Raw genomic sequence first — 26,035 nt, 5'->3', positions numbered from 1 at the left:
CATACCCTTCTCTGCAGGACACACTCAGCACCTGTCTCACTGAAACAGGAGCTGAGGAAGGTTGAGCTTGGCTTTGTCACACGCAGCGTGGGCCAGCAGAGACCCCCGGGAGGACAGGCCGAAGGACTGCGGTCTATGGGGTCTGAGCAGGGCGGGCCACCCGTCCCAGCTGTGACTCCCCTGTGGCATCCCTGTTGCAGTCTCCAGGCTCTGCTGCAAACTTTGCTGGGTACAAGCCCACTAGCCACTAAGGCTGTCCTCGCCTTCTGTATTTGGACAGCCCTTAGGGACAGACCACACCGTTGGTTGAGCTGCCCTTTGTGTATCCAGGGGCTATTCCGAGGCACACAGGATTCTGGACCTTGTTTGCTTGTGTCAGGCCCATTTTCTCAGGCTGAACGTCCCAGTTTCTTTAGCTGCTGCTTCAGGACACAGTGCAGTTCCTGGTGCCAGCCTTGCAGTGGGGGTCTCTAGTGCTGAGATGGTGGGTCAGAGTACTGAGGGGGTCCAGCAGCCCCCTGCGCACCCCCGTTACTGTTGGCTAGGGAGGAGGTCAGTGGGGAAGAGAGCAACAGAGGAAAGGTTCCCTCGGCTAGGCTAGCGGCCTGAGTGGCCTGAGCGGCCTGCGCTGGGAGACGGCGGGGCTGCTGTCCTACCTCTCTCCGGGCCCCCTCGCTCAGGATCCCAGCCCTCCGTTGGCCGCCCCCGCCGTACGCCACGGCTCCAATCCCTATATGAGTGAGCAGTAAAATCACATAGGAATAAAAAGCCATAGAGAACAGCGAGGCCTGGGGCTGCTCCTGCCGGCCCCTCCTCCAGCCCGGCTGTGCCCTCCTCTCTGACGGTGTGGGACCTGGGCTGGCACGCCCTCCCCCGGGGAAGAGTCTCCCTTACCCACTTGGGCTCTGGACAGCCTGGCTTGCAGATGGCTCATGACCTGAGGACAGGCGAGGTGAGTCACGTGAGCCAGGCTCTGGAGGTCAGGGAGGTTCAGGGAAGAGGGGAGTTGGCGCCCCTCTGATGCAGGGCACCGCTTCCTTCCCTTCTGTACCGGCACGGAGTTTCCGCTGACTGCGGGGTCACAGTCTAGGGGGTATGGTCCCTACGTGGAAGTAAGTACCTGTGCCCTGTTCCTCCTCTGACAACCTCCTGTTTCAGTCCTTGCCCTTGGGAGCACGAGCATTAGTGCGAGCATTAGTGCGGGGTGTCAAGTTACAGGCAAAAGCAGGACAGGAGGGCAGGGCCTGCGGCAGTACTTGTCTGTCCTGTCCACAGTGTGTGTGTGGGGGTGGCATGTAAGCACACACACGTGGGTGGCCAGGGGTAGGGCCGGGCTGCTGCTTGTGCACTAGGCTGCTTACATGCCTGCTGAGGAGGTTGGGTGTGGGTGGGCTTGCCAGAGGGTACCCCTGTGTCCCTTTGACCCTTGCCCTATGTCTGTGTTTGTGGGGGCTGGGAGGCCAGGGCCTGGATCGGGCCTAACCCATTAGCTTTGCTCATTTGATATCCCCAAGATGAGAACAGATATATTTGGCCTCAATCTAGATGAAAATATGAGATAAACGCTGCATGGTGAGTGTTCAATAGGACTTATTATTTGCTCCATAAATTTCAATTATGGGTCATAATAATTATTCCCATCCTGTGGCTCTTGGCTTCTGTCTCTCCTGGCTCAGGTTCCTCTTGCCCTTGCGCCCACCTCATTTCCATTCCCTGCAGCTTTCCCGGCCCACCTGGAGGCTTTTGCCATGCGGTGTGCCCAGCCCCCCCTCACTGCTGCCACCTTTACAGGCCCTTCCGTTCTGTGCACTTGGCATGAACTAAAAAGAGCTGGGCAGTGGGCCTGGACAGCCCTTAGGTATCAGCTAATCCAAGTTCCCTTATTTTATGGCTGGAGAAATAGGGAAGGTGGCTTGCCTGGGGCTGCCCAGCAAGTCTGCCACAGAACCAGAAAGCCTGGTCGGGACCTGCTTGCCCACCCTGTGGGGCTCAGAGACCCTGGGGCCCAGAGAGAGCTCAGCCAGAGTCAGGGATCCCCTCTTGCATCCCCGCTGCCCTTCAAGGGCTTGGGGATGGTGATGTGACCATGCTTGGCCTCTCTGGGAACCATAAAACAGATTTGTTGGTCCCTTTTTGGTTTAGATTTCACAGTTCCATTGCATGTATGATTTGGTAGAAAACCACGTGCCCTTGGGTGATGGGCTTCTGCACAGAGGTCGTGTCTGCATCTGTCTGCATATCTGTATATGTGTGCGTGGGGATGCATGTGGGCATGTGTGTGTCCAGCTCCTGAGCAGGCATCTGAGCTGTGCTCCCCTCTACCCCCGGGTGAGGACACACAGTTTGGTATGGTCAATCTACTGGGGATACAGTGAAGCAAGTTGGACAAGGAGGCCATAAAGCCTGGCAGAGGCCAACATGAAGGGCTTTGTGTGCCTGGCTGAGGGGGTGAGACTTCCCATGGATGGTGGTGACAAGTCTCCTGGGATTTTGGCAAGGATCAGCTGGGAGGCTGTTTTAGGACTCAGGTGCTGGGACTTCTTTACTGCAAGGATGGGGGATGCCAGGGGGACATGCCAGGAGGTGGAAGAGGTGCCACAGATGAGAGAGAGGTGCATCACTAGGCTGGGGAGCCCCTCCCAGCTCCCCTCTGCCTGCCTTCTGCAGCCTCACCCCAGAAGTCTTCTGCCAGTCCAGGTAAACATTTAGGGGGCCACTTTGGAACCAAGGCTAGAAGCCCTGGCTCAGACACCCCTCTCAGTGCCTTCAGGGTCTTGAGGATCTGGAAGGTGGAGCAGCTGGGCAACCAGTGGATGCTTTGGTGAGCGTAGGCACCCTGCCCTTATGTAGGCTCTCACACGATGGCAGTTAAAAGACCTGGAAGGAGCCCTGCAGTGGGAGTCGGGCCCTAGGTCCTGGCCTTGCCACCTTCCTTTCTCTAGGTCTTGCTTTTCTCTTCTGTCTAATGGGGACAACATCCTGTCCCACTCACCGCTCTGGGGAGGTGTCAGCAGTAGATGGATCCGGGTAGGAAAGATCTGTGGAAGTGGGGGTGCTCCGGGAGGGAGGCAAAGAAGGGAGAGGTGCTAGCCTCTTCCAAGGAGAAGCTCAGGGAGCTCTCCACACAGGGAGGCCCCCTTCTTCCAGGCAGGGCCTGGGTTAGAGCCAGTAAAGCCTTGGTCCTCACTGACTGAGGCCCTCCGGCACTGGACTAGCACTCGCAAGGGGTGGTCTTTGAGTTTTAAATGGCTGCTGGTGTGCACCGCGCCCTGAGAGGTCACAGAACCAAAGTGAGCTGACCCACCCTGGGGGAGAGCCCCCTCCTGTCTCAGAAAAAAAAAAAGGACAGGACAGCCTGATCCCTCTGGATCTGGATCATGTGTGAGAGACATGATGAGGCCCAGACTGGGGTGGGGGAGAACCGACTTGAATGCAGGCTAGGAATCCCTAGCCGAGTGAGAGAATTTGGGGTGTGCTGGGGAGGACAGGGGTCATGGAGGGCTGGGGCGATACTGACATGCCACTCAGGGTGTAGCCAATGGCCCAGGCAGGGTGCTGCACGAGAGTGGGGTCACGGAGCTGTGCTGAGCTGAGTCCAAGCCAGGAGGGGTGGCCTTGTTCCCTGGGACAGGGGTGTCTGGAGGTCAACCACTCCTGGGGAATCACTGGGGCCAGTCCCGAGGCTTATCCTCTCCCACTTCCCCTGACTTGGGCTGCTCTTGGACCTGGCTGGGTTGGACTGTGGCAACCCATCTGGGCCCTTGAGATCTGATGCCCATAGCTCTGATTCCACCTCTCTGTACATGTTGGTCCATCTGGGGCTGTTGCCTGCTCAGTTGAGGAGGCCGTATTAGGGAAGAGGGTGAGGGAGAGTTGGGCCCCAGAAACAAGTGCTCCATCTGACCAGTCCTAGGGAGACGAATGTCCCCGGCAGCTCTGCCTTATGGGTCACTACCCATCATGACCTTGTATACGGATGGCTCCCCGGGGGTTCAGGGAGCTCTAGGACCTGGCTCTGCTCCTCCAGCCAAAGAGCCAGAGGCTGCATGCCCAAGAGGCACCCCACTGGGGAGCTCCCGCCCTGGGCTCTGCGTAGTCCCCACCTTTCCTGCCCCTCCTCTGGCAGCCAGAAGAGCCACCCTGCTTGCTTCTCTAGAGAAGTGTGAGTAGCACACTCTGTCCCCGTGCAGCCCTGCTCTGCTCCATCCCCAGCTCCAGCTGAGAAGGGGGCGGGGCCCCCAGCCCTGGTTTCTGCCCTTTTCCATCCACTCCCACCCACCCGCCCAGCTTCAGGGTCTCTGGATCTCCTGGTAGCCTTGGGTCATCTCATATAACCGCGCTTGTAGCCCTTATGCTGGAGCCGGGGCTCTGTCTCCACCTGTTCTCTTCCTCCCCCTGTCCCCCGGTTTTCCTCCCCGTCCAGCTCAGGAAGCTGACCACAGGAGCATCTGGGCTCTGGCCTGAATCCCCACTGTTCACTACTGTGGGTAAAGCTGTCCTGGGGATCCTATTTTGGGGTAGCTGGTCAGAGACCCCTCGCACAGGGAGAAGCGCCCCTCCCCACATGTGGCTCTGTGGGTCTGGCGGTCAGGAGCTGGGGGTGAAACAGCCAGCCTGTGGCGGCGGGGGGCAGATCGCTCCTTCTCTGCCCACACCCCCCAACCTGGGCAGTGGGAGCAGTCCAGCACATGCCCGACCAGCAACCCAAAGCCCAGGAGGGACAGGCACTTTAGGGGTCACAGCCCCGTGGACAGCGCCTCTGCTACCACCTGGTAACCTCACAGCCACAGCCCTGCCAGAGGCAGCGTTCAGCGCCCCGGACTCCAGGACTGGGCATGCACTCAGACCTTCAGGTGTGGCTATTCCTGCAGCCCAGCCCCCGCCCCCCGCCCCCCACATCCCCCTCAGCCCAAGACCACCCACAGAAGCCAGGCACCAGGCAGCTTTGCCGCCCCCCCCCCCCCCCCCGCGGCCAACTGGCTGCCCCTCTGCCCTGGGCTCCTGCCGGCCGCCGGGGCAGCGGGCACTGTGACTGCTGTGCCCGTTGCCCCGGGCCAGGAGGCGCCACGCCGGACTGCTCCCTGTCCCCACCCGCCCGGCCCCCAGGGCTCCCCGCTCACCTCGGTGGCGCTGTCTCCGCACCAGAGGCACTGCAGTGTGGGAACTGTCCCGAGGAGCCAGTTCTCCGCTGAAACAAAGAGGTGGGGGAGAGAGAGGGGGGCAGCGGGAGAGGGAGAGGGTGAGTGAGCGGGAAGGAGCGGAGGCTGGAGGGGAAGAGAGAAGGGAGAGGGCGAGGGAGGAGACAGGAGGGAGGGGAACGCAGGGAGATCGCGCCGGACTCCCGGGACTGAAGGGCCGGCGTGAAGGGAGAGGAAGTGGGGAGGGGACGGAGGGGAGAGATTGTTCGAGGGGCCGCACGGCGAGGGGCGTGGGCAGGAGACGGAGCCGGGTGACAGGCAGGGCTGCGGGCCGGCAGCGGGCTGGGGGCTGGGCCAGGCGCGGGGGGCAGGGGGCCCCACCCGTCCTCTGCCCGCTCTGGCACTTGGGTGGGTGGGCAAAGGCCACGAAGGGGAATGGGAGGGGGAGGCGGGCCGCCAGGCGAGGGCTGAGGGGCTGGGCTGGCGGGCGGGCTGGCTGGGAGCACGGGGGGCCGGGGACAAAGGCGGGAGAAGAACAAAGGTGTCCGAATGGAGGAATCAGCCCCTGCTGACCTCCAGGTGCCGCAGTCCCCAGCGTCCTGGACAGAATCTCCCGAATGGAGGGCAGGTCCACTCTGGGGCAGTCCAGGCTCTGAAGTGGCAGCCCGAGGTCAAGGGGAGAGGGGATGGGCTGTGAGAGTGGGCAGGGCCCCTTCCTTCTGAGAGAGGTCGAACGTGCTGGCTGCAGGGACTGACCACATATCAGGATGCCAGTGTCACTGTCTCTTTGGGGGAGGGGATGGTCGATAGGGTCTGAAGCTGGGCCTGAAAGCTGGGTGGGGCAAGTCCCTTTTAAGGAAAAGCATTTGGGGTCCTGGGGAGGAGGGAGGGTGGTGGGCACTTCAGGGAACGGGAGGGATGGGGATGAGGGAGTGGGGAGCTGGGGACAGGGCAGAGATGAGGCGGAAAAGGGGCCACAAGGGTGGGTTCAGAGCTGCAGCCCCTCAACAGGCCCAAGGGCAGCAGAGGCCTCCCTCTCCACACCCCACAATTCTGGGGCTGCCTAATACAGGATAGGCTAATGAGCCACTTCCCTCCTGCATCGAAGCAGCGTTCCAGAGCACCTACCTTCTCTGGAGAACAGGAGAGGGGAGGGAGCCATGGGCTGGCCTGAAGCCGTGACAGGGAAAGGGGGAGACACTCAGCCCCCAGCCCCACCCCATAGGGAAAGGGTAAGAGCTAGATGCCCCTTAGACTCTGCCTAGCCCCACCCCCTACCACCTCCTCAGGGAAGCCCTCCCAGCCCCACTGAGCCAGGCCACATCAACCCAGCTGCCACTGGTCTTACTACATCTTCCAGTAGCCTGGAAGCCTGAGAAAGGAAAGAAAGTATCTCCCTCCGGGCGCCTGGGTGGCTCAGTTGGTTAAGTGACTGCCTTCGGCTCAGGTCATGATCCTGGAGTCCCTGGATCAAGTCCCGCATCGGCAGGGAGTCTGCTTCGTCCTCTGACCCTATCCCCTCTCAGGTGTTCTCTCTCTCAAATAAATAAATAAAATCTGTAAAAAAACCAAACAAACAAAAAAAAGAAACTACCTCCCTCCTTCCTTTCCTCCCTCCCTTTTATCCTTTCTTCCCTCCTTTCACTTTTTATTTAGAAATAGTTTCAAACTTACAGAAAAGTTGTCAAAATAAGAATAGTCTAAGATACTCATATACCCTTTGGCCATATTCAATTATTGTTACTATTTTGTTTCACTTGCTCTACGTATTTGCTCTGTGAGAGAGAGAAAGAGAGAGAGAGAGAGAGAGAGAGAGAATCATGCATCATTTGTTTCCTGAGCTATTTGAGAGTAAGTTGCAGGCATGTGGCTGAAAGGATGGTTTCCTATCTGCTTCTGTTTCTATCTCGTGGAGCCAGCCTAAGGGAGCCCGGACCATGCTGTGTGGAATGAATGAAGGTCTGGAAGAGGCAAGGAATGAGTGGACATCACTTCCTGGGAGCTTGAGGCCTGGGGACTGGAGGCCCTTGGCCAAGGCCCCTGAGAGTTGGGTTGCATACGTCTGTGGCCCGCGGCCGGCGGGCAGGGTAGAGCCTGAAGAGCAGGGACGCCCTCACTGCAGCAGCTGGGCCCACTTGGGAGATGAGGTCCTGCCTGCCTGGCCCTGAGTGGGCTTGAGGCCTTGAATTCTTGCCTTTGGGCCCTCCCCACAGCCCCATGAAGGACAGGGCAGGGAGGGGGCCCCACTTGATAGCTGGTCCATGCTGATTGGCTTAAAGAGGGCAGGATGGGGGCTCTGGTCGTACTGGGGCTTATGCGATGGTCCCTGACACAGGGCTGGCATTCCTTCTGTCCCCTTGGTGCTCTCAAATGGTTGCAGTCCCATCTGGAGGCTGTCCTTCGGATGACTTTTCTCTTATCCGTCCTCACCCCCATCCAAAGGTTATGGTTAAGTGTGGCATTTAAAAATCACACAGTGAGGGGCACCTGGCTGGCTCAGTTGGTGGAGCCTGTGACTCTTGATCTTGGGGTCGTGAGTTCTAGCCCCACATTGGGTGTAGAGCTTACTCAAAAAAACAAACATCTAAAACCTCCTGAATCGAATGAGTCATAATAATAAACTTAAAAATTTGGAGAACAAAATCACATGGGGAAAGATGATCTGAACTCTGAAGCCCAGATTTCCTCTCCCTTGTAGATGAATTCTTCTTCCTCCAGGAAGCCCTCCAGACTACTTCAGATCTTCCCACCTCACATGGCTTCTTGAGAATGCCAGCCTTGTTTGTTCCTTTGCTGGTTCACACTGGTGCTATATCGGCCTACGGCTTTGCTCTGCCATCAGCCTTTCTCCCTCCTGCGGCCCATGGCCAGTCAGATAACTGGTGTCCCATAGATGGATGGCAGTGGCTTGGTTAGTCCTGCCAGGACATTGAGTCTCTCGGATGCCCCTGTGCCCACTGACTGAGAGTCCACAGGCTCTGGGGTGGCTGAGGTGGCAGGAGGGTGTTGGGCAAGGGGATGCACCCGAGAGAGGAAAAAGGCTTGTTCAAGACCAACAGCCTGTCAAGGCAGAGGCAGGCCTCCAGCTTGGGTCTCTGACCACCTATTCAGCACCTTGTGCCTCTTCCCCCGGGGCATGGGGGAGCCTGTGCAGGGTGGAGGACGAGGGTCCTCTCCAAACCCCACTCGGGTGATCACAGGACCTGCAGAAGCGAGGGACGAATGCATCCCCTGCATCTGTTACCCCCGACCCACCCCCCCACCCATGTGAGAGCCCAGGGTACACAGGCCTCCTCCCCCCGCCCATCCCCCAAAGCGATTTCTGCCAATTAACACATACGGTATTTACTTAATTAGGGTAATGACATAATTAGTATAAGTTGGGCTCCATCGCATGGCTTCAACATGCAATTAAGAGCCGCCAGCGGGAGGCGACATTGTGGAAAAGCTCATTCAGTTTAGGTTCGGGCATGGAGGCCGGAGCAGCTGCCCGTGCTTGGGAGGGAGGCAGCGGCCGCTGTGCGTGGGGGTGACTGCAGGCGGCCTGGAACAGCATAGGACCGGAGAGGCAGTGGGGAGGGGGCGGAAAGGCAGTTTCCGGGGCTGAGGGGTGACCGGACCCCGCCTCCCCCATCACGTATGGACACTGCCACTCGCACAACCCCAGGACAGGGCAGGAGCCTTGGCTTGGCTGGGGTGACTGAGACTGGGGGCCTGAGCACTCCAGGCCCCTCGGCCCCCGGTGTCTCCCTGAGATGCCACCGTTAGCGGGATCTGTCTTTGTCTTCAGGGCTTTGCTGCTCACAAGAGCCACCGTCTCTTGGGGCGCCTGGGTGGCTCAGTTGGTTGAGCGACTGCCTTCGGCTCAGGTCATGATCCTGGAGTCCCGGGATCGAGTCCCGGGATCAAGTCCCGCATCGGGCTCCCTGCTCGGCGGGGAGTCTGCTTCTCCCTCTGACCCTCCCCACTCTCATGTGCTCTCTCTCATTCTCTCTCAAATAAATAAATAAAATCTTAAAAAAAACAAAACAAAACAAGAGCCACCGTCTCATACCCACTGGCCTGGTGGCTGCTCATGGTGGCCCTGTGAGGCCACAGACCGGAAGGTCTACTGTTATCCTCATTGGACTCGTAGGGAAACTGAGGCTCAGAGCAAGCAGGTGGTAAAGCCCCTCATGGCAGTGCTGACCCTAAGAGGCAGCCCAACATGGCTGGAGACTTCTTGAGCCCAGGCAGATCATCCTCAGGCTCCGGGAGGTCTCCTGCCCTTTAGGCTCCTTTCCCTGGTGGGGGGGAGGGGTTCCCCAGACCCCTGCCTCCCCTCCCTTCCACAAGGCCGGGAGGCAGGGCCCAGACCTTTCCAAGACCATCCATAGCTTTTCTAGGTGGCGGAAGCAGGGAAGTGAGAGGAGATGGGAGACAGTGCCACTGTTGTGTCAAAGGGGAAACTGAGGCTCCGGGACCTGCTGTGAGAACCGAAATCAGGCCTCAGCAAACCTACTCCCTGGCATCCTGAGTCACCTGGGCTATCTTCTCCCTCAGGCCTCACTTTCCCTGTGTGAAAGGAGAGAGTCTATGATCCATGGTCCCAGACATCCTGGGACTGTCCAGAGCTCCTGGGGATGTGGGACCCACCTTGACATCTATTTAATCCCCCCCTAAATTGTGTCATCACAGATGTCCCTCCCCTTTATGTCCCACTTGAGCCCTGCCTGGCTGTCAGGGCCTCTGGGGAGGCAGCTCTAACTGGCATTTCTGTCTGTTCCAGGCTGGGCCCCCTGCCCTTCAGAACTGCGGAGTCCCTGTCTCCTTTCTGGGAGGCCTGGGCTCTGGGGGCCATCCTAGACTCTCCCACCCAGTGGTGCCTCATCTCATAGGTGATACCTCCAGATGGCCGGACTCTGCTCTTATCTGAGCTGGTCCCAGATCTATATGGTCAGGTTGAGGCTGACTTGTTTGCTCACTGTTGACTCTGGGCCAAGCACCTTGGGCCTGGTTGCTGGGGGGCAGGGATGGGAAGGGATGGGCAGGCAGAGATGAGGGTAAATGCCTCCAGGGACTCACAACCTCAGAGTTCAGACAGACCCAGGTGCAAGAAGTGTCCTCCAAAGGGGAGGCAAAGGTAAGCACCGGGAAGAGCCAAGACTAAGGGTCACACTGCGTAGAGAGATCTGACCTTCTCCCTCACTGGTCAGGAGGGGCAGCACCTGCTGGGCCTGGGGGAGGCAAGGCTTTCAGTCCACAGAGGATGTACTTCAGGTGGGACCAGTATGAGCAGAGGCTGGCAGGCCAGAGTAAGGATGTGGGGATGCCATCATCAGGCACGACATATTTGGGTGGGCTCTGGGGAGCTTGAGGAAGGGGCTGGGGACCCTGGCTGTTTGTGGGAGGGTCAAGGCATTCCCTCGACATCCATTCAACATAAAGTCCCTTTCATGTGTTAGGCGTATGATGTTCTAGGTTGGGAATTTAGTAGGGACCAAGACAGATGCAATCCCTGCCCTCATGGATGGAGCCTGTACCCTAGTTGTGAGGGATAGGAAAACAAGAGCAGCGTCATGCAGGTGTGATGCAGAAGATCCTAACACAGTGAGGTGCCAGGGCTGGGGGACACTTTAGTCTGTGGGGCCAGGGAAGCCTGCAGTGACATTTAAACCAAGATCTGAGGGATCCAGAGACTGGGGGAAGAGCATTCCAGGCAGAAGGAGTAGCAAGTGCAAAGGCCCTGAGGCACTGAAGGACAGCTCACATGACGGGCAAGGAAAAGAGGAGAAAGGAGGTGGATGACACCTGGGAGGCAGGCAGGCATCTACAGGTCAGGCTGAGGCCCATGGATTTCATTCTGTGTGTGACAGGAAGTCATTAAAGGGTTTTAAACTGGGGAGTGACCCCCCCCCCGCCCCGGGAGTGATTTTTAAAAATCACTATGGCAGTGGTGTGGAGGCTAGAAGACCAGGGCAGAGCTGGGAGAGGATGGTGGCTAGGACCAGGATGCTTGCTGGGAGGTGATGGGAAGATGGTATCCGGGATGTTGTTTGGAAGCCGGACTAACAGGGCTCCTCCTGAGTGTTGGCTGTGGGGTGTGAGGGAGGGTTGTCAGGGCAGCTCTTCAGTTCCTGGCTTGGGCACATGAGCCAACGGTGTGGCCATTTTCAGAAGAGGGGAATGCTGGGAAGAACTAGCTGGTGACAGGGAGATTGAGGGCTGGAGGCACCAAGGAAACAGTTGTTGGGTTTAAGTCTGGAGTTCCAGAGACAGAGAGAGAGGGAGCTCATCCATATTTAGCGGAGACACAAGACCCAAGGTCCCCAGTCAGCTCTAGGAGCCCAGAGATTCAAACAAGCCAATCATCTGGAGGTCTCCAGAAGGGAGGTAGGGGCCAGTTGGGAAGGACCCTGCTCTCAATGCCCCCCCCATATCTGCCCGGTGAGCCAAGACCACCTAACCCCACCCCAAAGCTGGAGAAATAAGCTGATTCCACAAACTTGGCTTTCCTGAGCCAAGGCCCAAATGGGCTGGAAGGTGTTGCCATGGAAACCCTGGAGGCCAGCTGTCCAGGTAACCGGGCCTCGTGCCCACCTTCACAGGACCCCATCATGCCTTAAAATGCTCCTTCAGAGTGTCTGGGACTACCTCCCCCTCTATCATCACAAGTTAGCTGTGTGTCCTCAGGTAAGCCTCCGACCTCTCTGGGCAGTGGCCTCCCCATCGGAGGCAGTTGGAGGAGTAATTCCCTTCAGCTCCAGCTGAGGCAGGACAGGCAGAATGATGGGGCCGGGGGAGAGGGCACTGTCCCCACAGGCGTGGCCCGTGGCCCCTGCCTCACTCCCCCGCCCAGACTCCCAGTTCCGTGGGGCCCACTCGCGGCAGGCGGGCATCACTCCTGGGTATCCCCTCTGCAGGGCGAGGAGGTGACTGCCAAAGCCATCCTCCACGTCCCTCGCTCCCCCCATGCCAAGCACATCAGGGGATAATTAAGTAAAAATAGGCCTTCCGACCAGTGTAGCTCATTAAGGCCTAATTAAGTTAATTAGTTCCAGGTGTGGATGGCGAGGCTCAAGTGAGGCGGCGGCTGTTCGCTGTAATTGCATTTTCGAAGCAGCAGTGACGGCAGAGGCGGTGGCTTCCTCCAAGGCCTGGAAGCCCGCCAGGAAGTTCGACAGGCTGCCGCTGAGCTGGGAGGGCGGGGAGGCCCAGCAGGCCTGGACCACCCGCAGAGAGCAGTGGCCCAGGTTCAAGGTCAGCCAGGCTCAGGGAAACCTGCACTCTCAGCCTTGCTAGCTCTTCTCTCCGCAGGGGTGCGGGGGGCTGGGAGACTGGGCGGGGGGCGGGGCACAAAGTCACTGGCAGGCATCGTCCCCACTGGCCGAGTAGGGTGGGCCCGCTGTGGCTTGTCCTTTGGATTCCCTCACGCCCCGTGGCGGTCCCCACGAAGACTGTCAAATGGCTTTGCTGAAGGGGGACGTGTGACTCAGAGGGAGGCAGCCGGTCGGACCTGTAGGAATCCACCTAAGCCACCCTCTCCATTTGGCTCGAATCCCTACTCTGGTTCCTTTCTCCTGCAGGCGTGTGGCTCTAAGTGATGCCCTGTCCCTGCGGTTCAGAGTGGGAGTGGGGCCGCTCAAGTCTGGGGTCTCTGCAGAGGACCTGCTGGCCCCTTCAGTCTCCTGCCCAGTTGTCTCCCCAAACCCACTTCCTGCCCCAGCTTCAGGACGGCCCTGCCAGCCGTGGTCCCATCCCATTCACTCATCCATTTGGCTGTGGCTCACTGGGCCTCTCCTCTGTGCCAGGCAGCGGGGCCAGGGCTGGGGACGCAAGGCTGGCTGAGGCAGGTTGGACCCTGCCCCATGGCACCTTTGGTGTCTCGGAGGAGGCAGACCTACTAATGGCCCTGGCCACACAGTATTGTCAGACCTGGGAGGAAAGCTGTCTGAGGCGCTGTGAACACGATCCAGGTGAGGAGGGGGTCAGGCAGCTGGTGTGCCAGAAACTACAAGGGCCTCCTTCTGGTCAGAGGGAGTGTGGAGAATGAGGGGCCCTATCAGGGAGGGGCCAGGTGGGCCGTGGAGGGGTCTAAGGCCAGGGAGGAGTGGCTGGACTTGAGGGGGGGTTGAGGTAGTAGGGGTGGGATTTGGTGCACTGGTTGTGGCTGGAAGGGGTAGGCAAAGAAGAGCCCGCAGCCCCCAGGGGAGGGGCTCTGGGAGTGGGGTTGGCTTCTGAGACCCCATGGGGCCGGGACTAGGGTGAGGCAAGTAAAGTGCCTAGGTTGCAAAACTGGGGGCATTCACTCCCAGCCTTGTGTCCCCATCTGTGCCCTGTCCCTGGTCCTCTGAAATTTCTCACTAACAAAGTGGAAGCCACCCTGAGGGTTGGGGCAAGAGGCATAATTCTGGACAGGGTGCTCCCCTCTGTCCTTTAATCCCTACTTGGGAAGTGCTGCCTTCTCTGCACCCTCCAGGCTGGGGTGGGGCTGGGATTGACACCTTAGGGTCTGACATGTTCGGGACAGGTACTCCATTTCCATTCTGATGCTCAGTGACAGGTACCCCATCTGGCTTCTTCCTGCATGCCTCTCATGGCAGGGAACTCCCTGCCACCTTGGCTCCAGCCATTATAAAAAGTGTTTTACCAGGGCGCCTGTTGGCTCAGTCAGTTAAGCGTCTGATTCTTGATCTCAGCTCAGGTCTTTTTTTTTTTTTTTTTTTTTTAAGATTTTATTTATTTGACAGAGAGAGACAGCAAGAGCAGGAACACAAGCAGGGGGAGTGGGAGAGGGAGACGCAGGCTCCCCGCCGAGCCGGGAGCCCGATGCGGGGCCGATCCCAGGACCCTGGGATCACGACTCTAGCCGAAGGCAGACGCTTAACGACTGAGCCACCCAGGTGCCCCGGCACTACCTCATTTCTTTCTTTTTTTTTTTATTTAAAGATTTTATTTATTTATTTGACAGAGAGACAGATAGTGAGAGAGGGAACACAAGCAGGGGGAGCGGGAGAGGGAGAAGCAGGCCTCCCGTAGAGCAGAGAGCCCAATGCGGGGCTCGATCCCAGGACCCTGGGATCACGAGCTGAGCTGAAGGCAGACGCTTAACGACTGAGCCACCCAGGCGCCCATCAGCTCAGGTCTTGATCTCAGGGCCGTGAGTTCGAGCGCCGTGTTGGGCTCCACGCTGGGTGTGAAGCCTACTTAAAAAAAAATATTTTTTGTTTTGTTTTTTTAAAGATTTTGTCAGCACAAGCACGGGGAGCGGCAGAGGGTGAAGCAGGCTCCCCGCTGAGCAAGGAACCTGATGCAGAACTCTTTCCCAGAACCCTGGGGTCATGACCTGAGCTGAAGGCAGATGCTTAACCAACTGAGCCACCCAGACATCCCTAAAATAAATAAATAAACAAATTTTACCCTGAGCTCAAAAACCCTGAGCCTCGCAGTGTCTTCTATCTAACAGTGGCCTCAGCTCTGCCTCTGACCGTTTCCCACCCCTCTGGTGGGTCTGCTGATCTCCTTTCCCAAGACAGCTTAACCTCTCTGAGCTTTAGTGTCCCCACCTTAAAAGGGGAAATAATTCTAGTCACCACCTTCTAGGGCTGGCGTGAGGATTAATGACACGAGGTGCGGGGCGCCTGGGTGGCTTAGTTGGTTAAGCGTCTACCTTTGGCTCAGGTCCTGGGATCAAGCCCTGCTCAGGGAGTCTTCTTCTCCCTCTCCCTCTGCACAGCATCCCCCCCCCCCCTTGCCCTGCTGACTCATGCTCTCTCTCTCTCTGACAAGAAATAAATAAAATCTTAAAAAAAAATGACATGGGGGCACCTGGGTGGCTCAGTAGCTAAGCGTCTGCCTCTGGCTCAGGTTATGATCCCAGGGGCCTGGGATCGAGCCCCACGTTGGGCTCCCTGCTCAGCGGGAAGCCTGCTTCTCCCTCTCCCACTCCCCCTGCTTGTGTTCCCTCTCTCTCTGTCAAATAAATAAAATCTTAAAAAAAAAAAAAAGACATGATGTGCATAAACCTTGGGACACATGCTAATTCCTCAATAATGGGTCGCTAACTCCTAACAACCCTGAACAACTACATAGGGTGATGCTGTCTTCCTCCTGGCGCGGGCTGCCGGTGATGTAGCCTCAGCCTGGGCCCCAGAACTCCCCTGTCGGCCTCAGGAGGCAGGCTCTGCTCTGTCCCTCTCACATCCAGCCCAGACACAGAGCTAATCCCAGAGGAAGATGTTCGTGGGGAAGAGGAAGTAACGTTTTCCTGAGATGGCCGAGGGGTGCTGAGATGTGAGACACCTGCCCTGCTGTTTCTAATCGGTTCTCTGCTCAGAATGCACTCCGGCTGCACGAACAGCCTTGGCCCCTCCTCTCTGGCCCCCTTCTCCTCAAGTCTCTCATTCAGGGGGACCGGTGGTGGCTGAGAAGGGGGGGGGGATGCAGACCGACCCGGACTGAGATGTCTGCCAGTAGGCGTCTCTGGGGCACATCACTGGGACTCCTCATATCTGTGGCGCTGTCCCAGGGGAGGGGGTCTCTTCCGAGCCTGAGGTGCCTGCAGAGCCCTGGATCCCATGGAGGCTGGCAGTCCCTACAGCAGCTCAATCCACATAGCGCAGTGGTGCGGATCATTCTCAGGGCACCCATGAGACTGGAATCCCTGACTCCCCTCAAGAATCAGAAAGCCCAGCCCAGGAAGGAAGGGCACGTGGTGCTGTAGTCTAATCCCTAACGCCATCCTGGGACCCTCCTCTGTGCTCTCCCGTTCCAGGAACCATGTGCACAGCCAGCCCCCGCCCCAGGGCTCTCTGCTTCGGCTCAGGGCGTGGTTCCCTGTTGACAATCAGGGCTTGTCTGAAGGGGACTCCTTTAGATTTAAGACTGCAGTGGTCATGCTCACCAACTCCTGGGGACCCGGGACCTCCAGATTCTTGTCTGAGGGAAAAGAACACCACTGAGGAGGAACCAAGGGTGCAAAGGCCCAGAGCAGTGAGGATGGGTGGATGCAGGGCTGCCAAGTTCTGGGTACCAGGGGTGATGCTGGGGGAGCAGAGGATGGGGGGTCTTTGTGGGGCTGGGCAAGGAGCTTTGTGCAGAGTAGGCCTTTCTCCTTCTCACTCCGTCTGTAGGAGGGAGGGCTTGCTGTTACTGCAGACCCACCTTGTTTTTATCGACTGGGACTCCAAGAGAAGAAGGGACTTGCCCAAAGTCACATAGCAGGTGGGACCTGGGCTACCACAGCTGGCTCCCACTCCTGCCAAATCCTGGTGGCCAGGCTCCTCCCAATGGCGCTCATCAGAGGAGAGACCACCTAACCTCCTGAGGCTCAGTTTTGTTTGATTTGAGAGCCAGCTTTGAGGTCCTGGGTCCCCCAGGAGGTCTCATTAACTGTGGCCTGATTCAGGCCAAGGCCCAGCTTTGCTGTGTGTCTCAGTTTCCCCAGTTGTACAGGGGAGTTAACAAATCACCTCAGGTTTGGCCTGGACTCTTTTGTCCCCCGCTCCCGGTGCACCAGGGGAGATAGGTGGTCTATAGCTCCATGCACAGATAGGAAAATGAGGTGCAGGGAAGGGATAGGAGCACCTGGGGCGCAGGTCACCCCCAGGCCTGTTGACCCAGCTCCGAGGGTGTGGTCAGAGGCCAGGAGAGGAGGCTGCAGGCTTGGTGGCCAGAGAAGCCCAGGCTTTTTGGTCTCCAGTGTTCTTTAACCTGTCCTCCAGCCCCCTCTGTCTTGGGTTCACAGCTCCACCCCTGCAGAGTGCATCTCCCCCCCCCCCCCAATTATGACTGGTCACAAAAGCTGGACTGTGACTAGACAAAGGGATAGGGATGAAAGTGCTGGTTGTCATGGCAACCTGGAGGGTTGCTGGGACCCAGGGGAGGGGCTTGGCTGTGTGCCTGAGTCCAGGCATCTGGATGACCTTTGAGCATAAGCCAGGGTGGCCCAGGGGCTCACAGGGCTTCCCCTCCTGTTTCAGGCCCACCAGAACTGGGCGCACAATGGCAACCTCACCCCCTCCGCGGCAGCACCTGCTCCCTGCGCCTCCCTTGGTGGCCCCATTATCCTGCACCTGCTGCCCTCCCCCACATCCGCTCCCCAGCCCAGGCACTCTTCCCAAGGTGCTCCCTGCCCATCCCCAGGCCCAGCTGCCTGCTCTGAGGGCCAGCCAAGAGGGGCCGTGGAACCAGGAGGGGTCACAGGGAGAGCCCTGGGGAAGGACGGAGGGTCCAGCTGCCAAGTCAGCTCTGCCTGACCAGCAGTGTGTGTGCCCATGACAAGGCCTCCTTTGGGCCTCAGTCTCCTCACCTGTAAAATGGGAATAGCCATTTCTGCCCTCAGGACCTCCAAGAGTAAGTTTCTCTCTGCTTGGAAGGAGATCTGAGGACAGGATATCGCCAGAGCTGGATCAAGGTAGACAGCGAGGTTGGGAAGAGCAGAGGGAAGGGGTTGTCTTGGGCCATACTCTCAGGGCCACCTCTGTTAGAACACTTGGAGACCTGAATGCCCTCCTGCACACTTAAGGGCCACAGCTTGGAGGGGGAGATGACATTTTCCAGGGGACCCTCCGGGGTAGAGGGGATCTGGGCAGGGAACCCATCAGTGCCAGGTTCTTGAGTGGCCTATCAGGAGTACTAGGGACCACCCCCCCACAACAGGAAGAATGCATGCTCCCAGGGGATGGCCTGAGGGGTCTCTGGTAATCCAGTTCAGGTGGGGAAACTGAGATCCTAGGAACTGTAGTGTCTGGCTCTCTGGTATCCTACCACCAGATGGTAGAATGGAGGGACAATGGAGCCGAAGAAGTGGGATGCCTGCCAATGTCCCCACTGCTCCTGGAAAGGATTGGGGGTCCCCATGGCAACTGGTTTTTGTCTTGTGACCCACATTCTTGTGGTTCCCTATATCCTATGCACCAGCCCCAAGTTCCCCTCATACTTGGGGCAAGGCCCTTCCCTTCTTCCCCCCTCAGTTTGCCCACCTGGAGTGTGGGAGCAGATTGCCAAGGAGGCTGTCAGCTCCAGCTGCTGCCCTGCTGTGTGAACGCCCCCTGCTCATCACACGCTGGCCACTGATGGCTGCCCCCTCCTCTCTGCTAATGAGGAATTCCCTCTCTAGAGGGGGGGAACCTTATTGTGTCAAACCTTATTGACCTGTCTGGAATTCCTTACGCACTCCCTCCCAGAGGTGTGGCGGGAGCGAAGCTTTTGCCAGGAATGGAGGCATTTTGGGGCACGGCAACAGTCCTGGTGTCCCTCAGACCATTCCATACAGGTGGCCCCGGTGCGGGCCTCAGCACGTTCTGTGTACCCCACTGTGCAGATGGAAAAACTAAGACCTAGCAAGGGAAGAGACTTGCCAGGGAGTTGGCAGCAAAATCCGGGCCTTCTGCCCTGTTCATAGAACTTTCTAGGGGTGGGTCAGAATGGCAGTCTGGTTTCCAGACTCAGTAAACTCAGGCTCCCTGGAGGAGTGGGGTGGGGGCCCTCGGTGGGTCATGGAGCCGAGATGATGAGGCCAGTCCCGGTCTGCCGCCGGTGTTCACTGAGCTCCTTGGGGCCAAGGTGAAGTCAGAGGCACTGATTATGACAAAGAGCAGCCTGTGTAGCTCCTTGGGGCCCCATGGAAATTCCTGTGGAAGATATCACTGTCTGGGGGCCTATCACTTGGCCCCCCTCCTGGCTCCTGCTCCTAGAGAGCAGAGCCTCAGCATCCTGGACCCTGTTCTGGAGCATGGTCTGGAACTGCAGGTCAAAGGGGGGTAGGCTGGGGAGAGGGGTGTGACGGTGGGGTTGTGTGCAACCGGGCTAGTATTGGTGGCCAGCATCTCCAGATGTGGGTTGCTCCGTTTCCTAGTCACCCCCTAAGGGCTCTTTCGGGGCTGACGGACTGGCAGGGCTGCTGGGAAAAGCAGCACCGCACCCCCCACCATCCCTGCTGTTCAAGCCCACCCTCCAGTTGGGTGACCCAGCAGTGACCAATGTCTGGTTGCCTACTAAGTGGTACTGGCCATGGTCCTCTGGCGCCTGAGGAGAGTATAAGTGTGTAACGTGGGCTGAGGCAATCAGGGAGGGCTTCCTGAGGAAGTGTAGCCTGAGACGGGATGGGAAGTTGTAGAAAAACTGAAAGAGGGAGGAAATTTCAGCTGGGAAGCTCCACGTGAGTTCAGGTGGGAATGGCTTTGGGCTGGGGGCCAGGATGAGGACTGAGCCTTCATGAGGGTCCTCAGTCTTCCAGTCCCCCAGGAACTCCTACTCCTCCCTGAGCTCTGGGCTTTTAAGGTCTTGTCTGTCAAGCTGACCTCATGGATCAAAGGAGAATTAATTTATCTCCATTTTTATTCATCAAAGAAAATGCTGGTCAGAGCTGCTGAAACTAGCTGGCCAATGGCAGAGAGGGGGAGGATCAGAGGAGGCCTAGGGAGAGGGTGAACCCCGGACCTCAAACCCCAGTCCTCTGAAAGCCCCCATGCCTGTGACTCAGTTTCTCTCAGCAGCAGCTCAGGGCTCCTGGCCTAGAAAACCAGAGGGAGATCCTGGGGGGCCCAAGAGGCTGCCTGGGGGCAGGTGGGGAGCGGATAGCTCCAGCCATCCTGTCTGGATGCCTGTCGCCCTCTGTTCCGGCTCATTCTGCCTCCTATTCACATGGGGCTTTCATCTGTGCAGCCGGTGAAGCATTGCTCCTAGCCTCAGCACCAGCAGCAGGAAGGCACAGGGGAGGGGCAGCCCAGACCTTCCATGCCCTCAGACTTCCTGCCCGAAAGGCGTGTCTGCCCAAGCCCGAAGCTTCCAGCCCACCAGAGATGGGGTAGAGAATAGCCCCCACCCCAACCCGCCATGCACAAGCTCTTGAAGGAACCCAGTCTTCCCTATTTCAACAAGAGCAAGACTGGCTTCCCTTCCAGCCCATGCAGGGCAGAAGACTGCCCTCCCACAACAGGAGGGGCAGGGGCCCAGGCTGGGGTCATGTCTCAGCCCCCTGTTCCTCCCTCAGGGAACAGGTAGGTGTGGCAGTCTTCAGGGCAGGGCAGGGCAGGAAGAGCAAAGCCTGAGCCTGTGTCAAACCACTGGGGAAGTTGGAGGCGGTAGAGGGTGGACATCTGAGACCCAAGAGAGCAGGACTGACCCCAGTGTCCTGCCAGGGAGGGAGGGAGGCAGTCATACCCACTGCCCACACCTGTAGATGGGCAAAGTGGAGCTGGCAGGATTTCTGGGAGAAGAAGCAACCCCTGGCCCCCACACCCCCAGGGACACAGCGGTGACCATCTCATGGTGGGGGGAGTGAGTGGATCTGTGGGCTTGGCCTTCTGAGAGTGGACCCTTCCTGCAGTGGCCTATCCATCTGTCTGGCAGCCATGGCCCCTGTGATGTCATCAACCCACTGCGTTGCTTGGCAACTTTCCAGGATTAGCACTCTGCCCCTGTCATCCCTGACGTCCCACCATGGGCTGATGTTGCCCTGGCAACCCGGATGGGTACTGCAGCTTTTTGGACAGCTGTACCCAGGGTGGGGAGTGCCAGGAAAAGCCGAGAAGCAGGTGCCTCTCTATGGGCCGAATAGGGTACACAGCCTATCCCCAGACCCACAAAGGAGCCAGGCTGGCCCTAAACAGGGCTTTGAGGGTCCTTGTCTTCTCAAAGAGCTATGGCCACCTTTGCCTCCAGTCCCCCTCATACCCCTTCCTTCCTTCCACAATGGTCACTGAGCACCTACTGTGTGAATGCCAACAAGAAAAGCAAATAACACCACAGTCTGGTCTTAGGAAAAGTTGCACCAGCATTGGGTCTTGAAGGATGAATAGGAGTTGGCCAGGAGTAGGAGTTGGTGGAGAGAGGTGTTCCGGACAGAGGAAGCGAAGCCTGTGCAAAGGCCAAATCACTGTCTCCAGCCACAGCTTACATTCTGCCTCTGGGGTCCTCATGGCCTGCCCTCTCTGGCTCTCCCATTCAACAAAAGACTTTAAGGTAGAATCCAGTTCAAATCTGAAAGCTTAGTGCCCAGCTCCGACTTGGCATTGCTAAAAGGTCAAATAAAATTGGACATTTGTCTAATGAACCTCAAGTCCTACCACCTCCCCCAACACCAACCTGCCTTACTAAGCCTCAGTTTCCCCATCTGCAAAATGAGGCCAACTCTGAGAAAGCTCTCTGGCTAAGGGTTCTCAGGTTGAGGTGGGGTGGTTTTTAAATTTTCTTTTGGGTTGTAACCCACCTCTTACCCTTACAGAAAAAAAATGTTAAGACTAGTACAGTGGACATCTGTAAACTTTCACATTTCTCAATTGTTAGTATTGGACCACTTTTGTTTCATCTCCTCTCTATACTTATCTATATATAAATTTAGCTGAACCATTTGAAAGGAAGTCACAGCAGCGGACATCCTGACATTTGTCCTGAAATTCTTCAGCCCACATCGGCTAAGACAAAGACAGTCTCCTGTATAACTACAATACCATTTTTCACATCTAAGAAAATTAACAGAAATTCAATAACCAGGACAGACAGGAGGATCAAAGCCTGAACCCATGCCAGGTCCTTGGAAGAGATGGGCACTTGAGGCCAGAGATGGGGGGCAGGAGCACCCACTGCCCACCCTGAGGAGGTTGAGGAGGGGTTGTAGTCCGGGGGTGGGGGGGGTGGTGGTGTGTGTGTAAGCTGAGCCGCCAGAGAACAGAAGCGACCCTTTCCGTAGCGACCTGACCATCTGGCTCGCAGCTGTGGCTTAGATACGAACTTCCTCAATTATTACCCCCCAATTATTTACATAACTTTAATTTTTATTTTATTTATGTTTACAAGGATTCAATCAAAGTCCTCGCACTGCGTTTGGCTGTTTTGTCTCTTACTCCAGAAGAGTCCGGGAGGGGAGATGGGTAACGGAGCCTGGGCTGGACAGCCTAGAGGGCGGCCACTGTCCCCACGCCGCCGTCCTGGGGAGGAAAGCCGCGAGCGCAGGGCGGGAGGAGCGTCGGAGGCGCGGCGTGCAGACCCCGGGGGCTTCCGCGGACGGAAGTCCCGCCCGCCGCGCGGATGGTCCCGCCCCCTAGCAACAGGCCCAGCGTCCCTCCCTAGCGACGGGTCGCCTGACCCCACTCTTGCTCGTTGGAGCCGGTAAGTGGGTGGCGCCGAGGGTCGGCAGGGCGAGACGCGGCAGGGGCACCTCGACTAGGCGCAGAGGGCGAGTGGACGGGAAGGAGGACGCCCTCCCGGCGCAGGGTCCACGTTCCTGCCTACGAGTCTGCGCACCCGGTTTCCCCAACCTTGGCCCGTGGGAAAGGAGTGGGGCGCACTTACAAACAACCTGGCAGGTACGTCCTGTACTTACTAGGCCGGTGTTTTGCCCCTCCCCCCACACGGCGAGGCTGGAGCCACGCTCTACCCCCGCTCCCCGCCCTGCAGGGAAGGAGCCCACCTCCTCACCAGCCGCTCAGTCCCTCTCCTGACGCCACTGCGTCCGGTCCCCTTAGTTCTCCCTGGCTCCACATAGAAATCCGCAGAGTACCGCTGCACCTGTCTCAGGGTGGTTACAGACATCAACTTCCTTTCCTGCTTGACTCACTCCACATTCATTCATGAAATCATTTGGCAAGAACTTTTCTAGGCACCTGTGGTGTCCCAGGCCCATGTCAGTCCCGTGCTAGGTGCTAAGGTTCCAGAGATCAGTGTTACTCGAAAATTCCTCCATTTGCCGCTCTCATGATCACCTGGCAGGGCCGACAGGTGTGCACATAGAATACAGGGAGGTGTCCACTGGAGGGAGGAGCTTCAGACAGCTGGGGGAACACGGAGGGGCTCACCTTAGGAGAGTACTCCAAAAAGGTAGAAAGAACCCCAAGCCTGTGGGGGTTACTACTATCCACAGTATTGTTTGCCAGCTAACACCAACAAGGGAAGAGACGTCAAAAATCCTTTAAGCCACAGATCGCCTTATTAGATGACACCTAACCTAGAACCTGGTGTGGGGAACAGATGCAGGATCTTCATTGAATCAATACACACTCGCTTTGCAGAACCTCAGGGCTCCTCGGTGCACAGTTTGAGAACCACGGTTGTGGTGCTTAGGGACATGGACCTTTGGGTCAGCCAGAAGCGAAGACCTCCGTTTCCATTTTGGTTCTCCCAGTTCTTGGCTGTGTGTCCTTTGCAAGTTTCTTGTCTTCTCTAGACCTTAGTTTCCTTGTTTGTGGATTAGTGATGAGAGTAGTATTTGTTGTGGGGATCCAAAGCCCTTGTTCATTTGTGTCCAGCCAGCCAGTGCCCGGTGGGTGGTTGGGTCACATGGGCTGAATGTGTTGAATGACAGTGACTGCACCCTGAAGCTTCCTCTAGCCAAGCTATTAGGACTCCCAGGTGATCTGACTGGGGAGAAAGAATACCTTGGGTTTAAATTCCACCCGCGTCTCTTGCTGGCTGTCTGAACTTGCGCAGGTCTCTTAACCTCTCTGAGCCTCATTTTCCCCAGCTCTGAGAAAGGAGGATAGTCTCAGTTCTCACCTCAGAGGTTTGAATGAGATGTTGCACAAACTACATCTAAGCCTCTGATAGCACGCCCCGTTGCAGACACTGTGCCTACCGGGGCCTCCCCCGCCATCTTACTGGCCAGTTTCCTCATGCAAATAGGGGAGAGTGCCCAGAGTGACCTGCAGAGGCTTGCTGGCAATGGTGCCGTCACGCTCTTGCCAGCCCTGCTCGTTCCCACGCAGACGCAGGCATCTTGGGGCTGACAGGAGATAGAGGTGTGTCTGTCTGTCTGTCTGTCTGTCACAGGTCCTGTGCACCCAGCAATGTGCAGGTGCTCAGAGCTGGGGTGGGATGGGAAGGGAGCCTTGGATCTTTGTAAAGCGCTGAGGGATGGAGGGGAGACAGGATTCTGGGTTTGCAACTCACTCTCATGCCTTCCTTCCTGGGATGTGCCTGGATGGGTTTCCCACTGCCAATCTGCTCAGAGGGAGAGGGCTCATAGGAGCAAAAACTGCACCCCCCCCCCCCCCCCAATCACAGGCTCCTTTTGTCTCCAGCAACATTGTGCTTTCCTGGACATTTCTGCCTCTGTTATCTTGGCCGAGCCTGACGACACACCAGCTCAGCAGCCAAAAATATTCAAGCACATTTGAGAGCTGGGCAAACCAGGGAGTAGGATGCCCTCCTGTGGAGTGGGGTCCCCGACCTCCCCAAGAGCTGCTCTGTTGGGTGATTTTGTTCAAAGATGAACAGACATCTGTGGGTTTGCAGCCATGATGGGGCTGAGCCCCAGTGGGTCCCCTGTCCTTTGGGGTGCTCTGGGAAGGGCTGGTGACTGTCAGGAGGATAGGCCAGCCTCAACAATGTTTTTGGCAACTGCCCCGGGAGGTGGCTGGCCACCAGGGAGTGGATTCAGGGAGCTGAGTTCTGGTAGGCCACGCCTGACTGGCTAGAAGCTGGTCAGCCTTTGGGCTCAGAGTTTGGGGCTTCCTGCCAGAGCCCCATCTGCCTTTCATGGGCCCTAAAGTGGCCTTGCCAACTCCCCACCCCCTTTTTAGAAATGGACTCAGCAGCTGCCGGCGGCTTCAGCACTGCTGGGGTAGCTTTGATCCAGACAGTCCTGGCTGCCCACCCCGGGGGGCCTTTCAGATCAATCCAGGCAGGATTCCCCTGCAGTGATCCAACAGGAAGCCTACACCAGCCAGGTGCACCTGGTGGCTAAAATGGAGATGACAGAGCATGACACACCCAGCCAACAGAGCCCCCTGCACCACAAGCTCCTGGCTACAGGGGGTGGGGAATGGGATGGGGCCTGGGGAGAGGGCATTGCTTGGGTCAGGGTATCCTTTTGTTAAGACATTTCTCACGTGCAACATCCAGGGAAGGCCCTGCTGTCTCCAAGTGGGACCTGCCTGCCACTGTGTGTCTGTCCAGATTAGGAGACCACTCTCTCCCTCCCCAACCCCTGCGTGGGGGGCTGTGGCTTGTTGCAGGATGCAGACAAGGTGTCCCTGTATCCTGGTGCCCCTGGGGGCTGAGCAGAAGCTGGCAAGATCCCAGTGATGCCAGTATCTTCTCCTAGGAGCGCCCCGAGAAGCAGCATGGAGCAGCCTAACAGAGAAGGCCAGAGCCCCGGAAGGACCCCTCAGAGCCCAGAGTGCGATGGTACTCCTGTTGGCCAAGAGTGTAGTCTGAAGAGGACCCATGCAGACCTAGAGCATAACCTGGGGAGGATTCTTCTGGGACCAGATTTTGGGTCGGAGAAGCCTCTTCCAAGCGCTGACCCCAATCCCCTGCCTTTGCCCCTATCCCCACCCACGCTCTCAGACTTGGGGCAGCCCCGGAAGTTGCCCCTGACAGGCACTGATAAGAAGTACCCCCTGATGAAGCAGCGTGGGTTCTACTCTGACATCCTCAGCCCTGGAAGCTTGGATCAAATTGGGGTGAGTGTGGTAGCTGTCCCCTCCAAGTCCAAGCCCTCCTGTGTGTTCCAGTCATCCCTCCTTCCTTCCTCCCTCCCTCCCTCCCTCCCTCCCTCCCTCCCTCCCTCCCTCCCTCCCTTCCTTCCTTCCTTCCTTCCTTCCTTCCTTCCTTCCTTCCTTCTTTCCTTCCTTCCTTCTCTCCATCTAGCCATCTGTCTGTCTAGTAATTTGTCCATCCATCCACCCCTCCATTCTTCTGACCGTCCATCCATCAGTCCCTCCATCTATTTGTCTTCTCATTCAACAGTTCGTTACCGAGTATCTCCTGTGACAGGCCCTGGACTGAGCACTGGTGACAGTGAGGATGAGACATCCATGTCCCTTCTGTCATGGGGCAGTAGCTTTGGTGGGGGAGTCCTCCCCCAGCTCTGGTTGGGGAGGGGTTCCTTAGACAAGGTGGCATACTATGTGTTTACTGGGTGGTTGGCAGGGGGCTTGAGGACCCTGACAGAGGCCATGGCCTGTGTAGAGGAG

General features: G+C 57.7%; 1 protein-coding gene across 1 annotated transcript in view; it reads left to right on the top strand.

Moving 5' to 3' along the window:
- Nucleotides 1–25,180: 25,180 nt before the first annotated feature.
- The window catches only part of DNAH1 (dynein axonemal heavy chain 1), a 72,858-nt gene continuing 72,003 nt past the window's right edge, over nucleotides 25,181–26,035 (top strand). Inside the window, exon 1 of the mRNA XM_045862227.2 lies at nucleotides 25,181–25,522. Coding sequence (XP_045718183.1) covers nucleotides 25,181–25,522 — 342 coding nt within the window. The remainder of the gene's footprint in view (nucleotides 25,523–26,035) is intronic.

This window comes from Mirounga angustirostris, unplaced genomic scaffold, assembly GCF_029215605.1.
Source record: "Mirounga angustirostris isolate CCGP_5_RB_7025 unplaced genomic scaffold, mMirAng1.0.hap1 SCAF_1, whole genome shotgun sequence".
Taxonomy (NCBI): domain Eukaryota; kingdom Metazoa; phylum Chordata; class Mammalia; order Carnivora; family Phocidae; genus Mirounga; species Mirounga angustirostris.
This window is presented reverse-complemented; position numbering and strand designations above follow the sequence as displayed.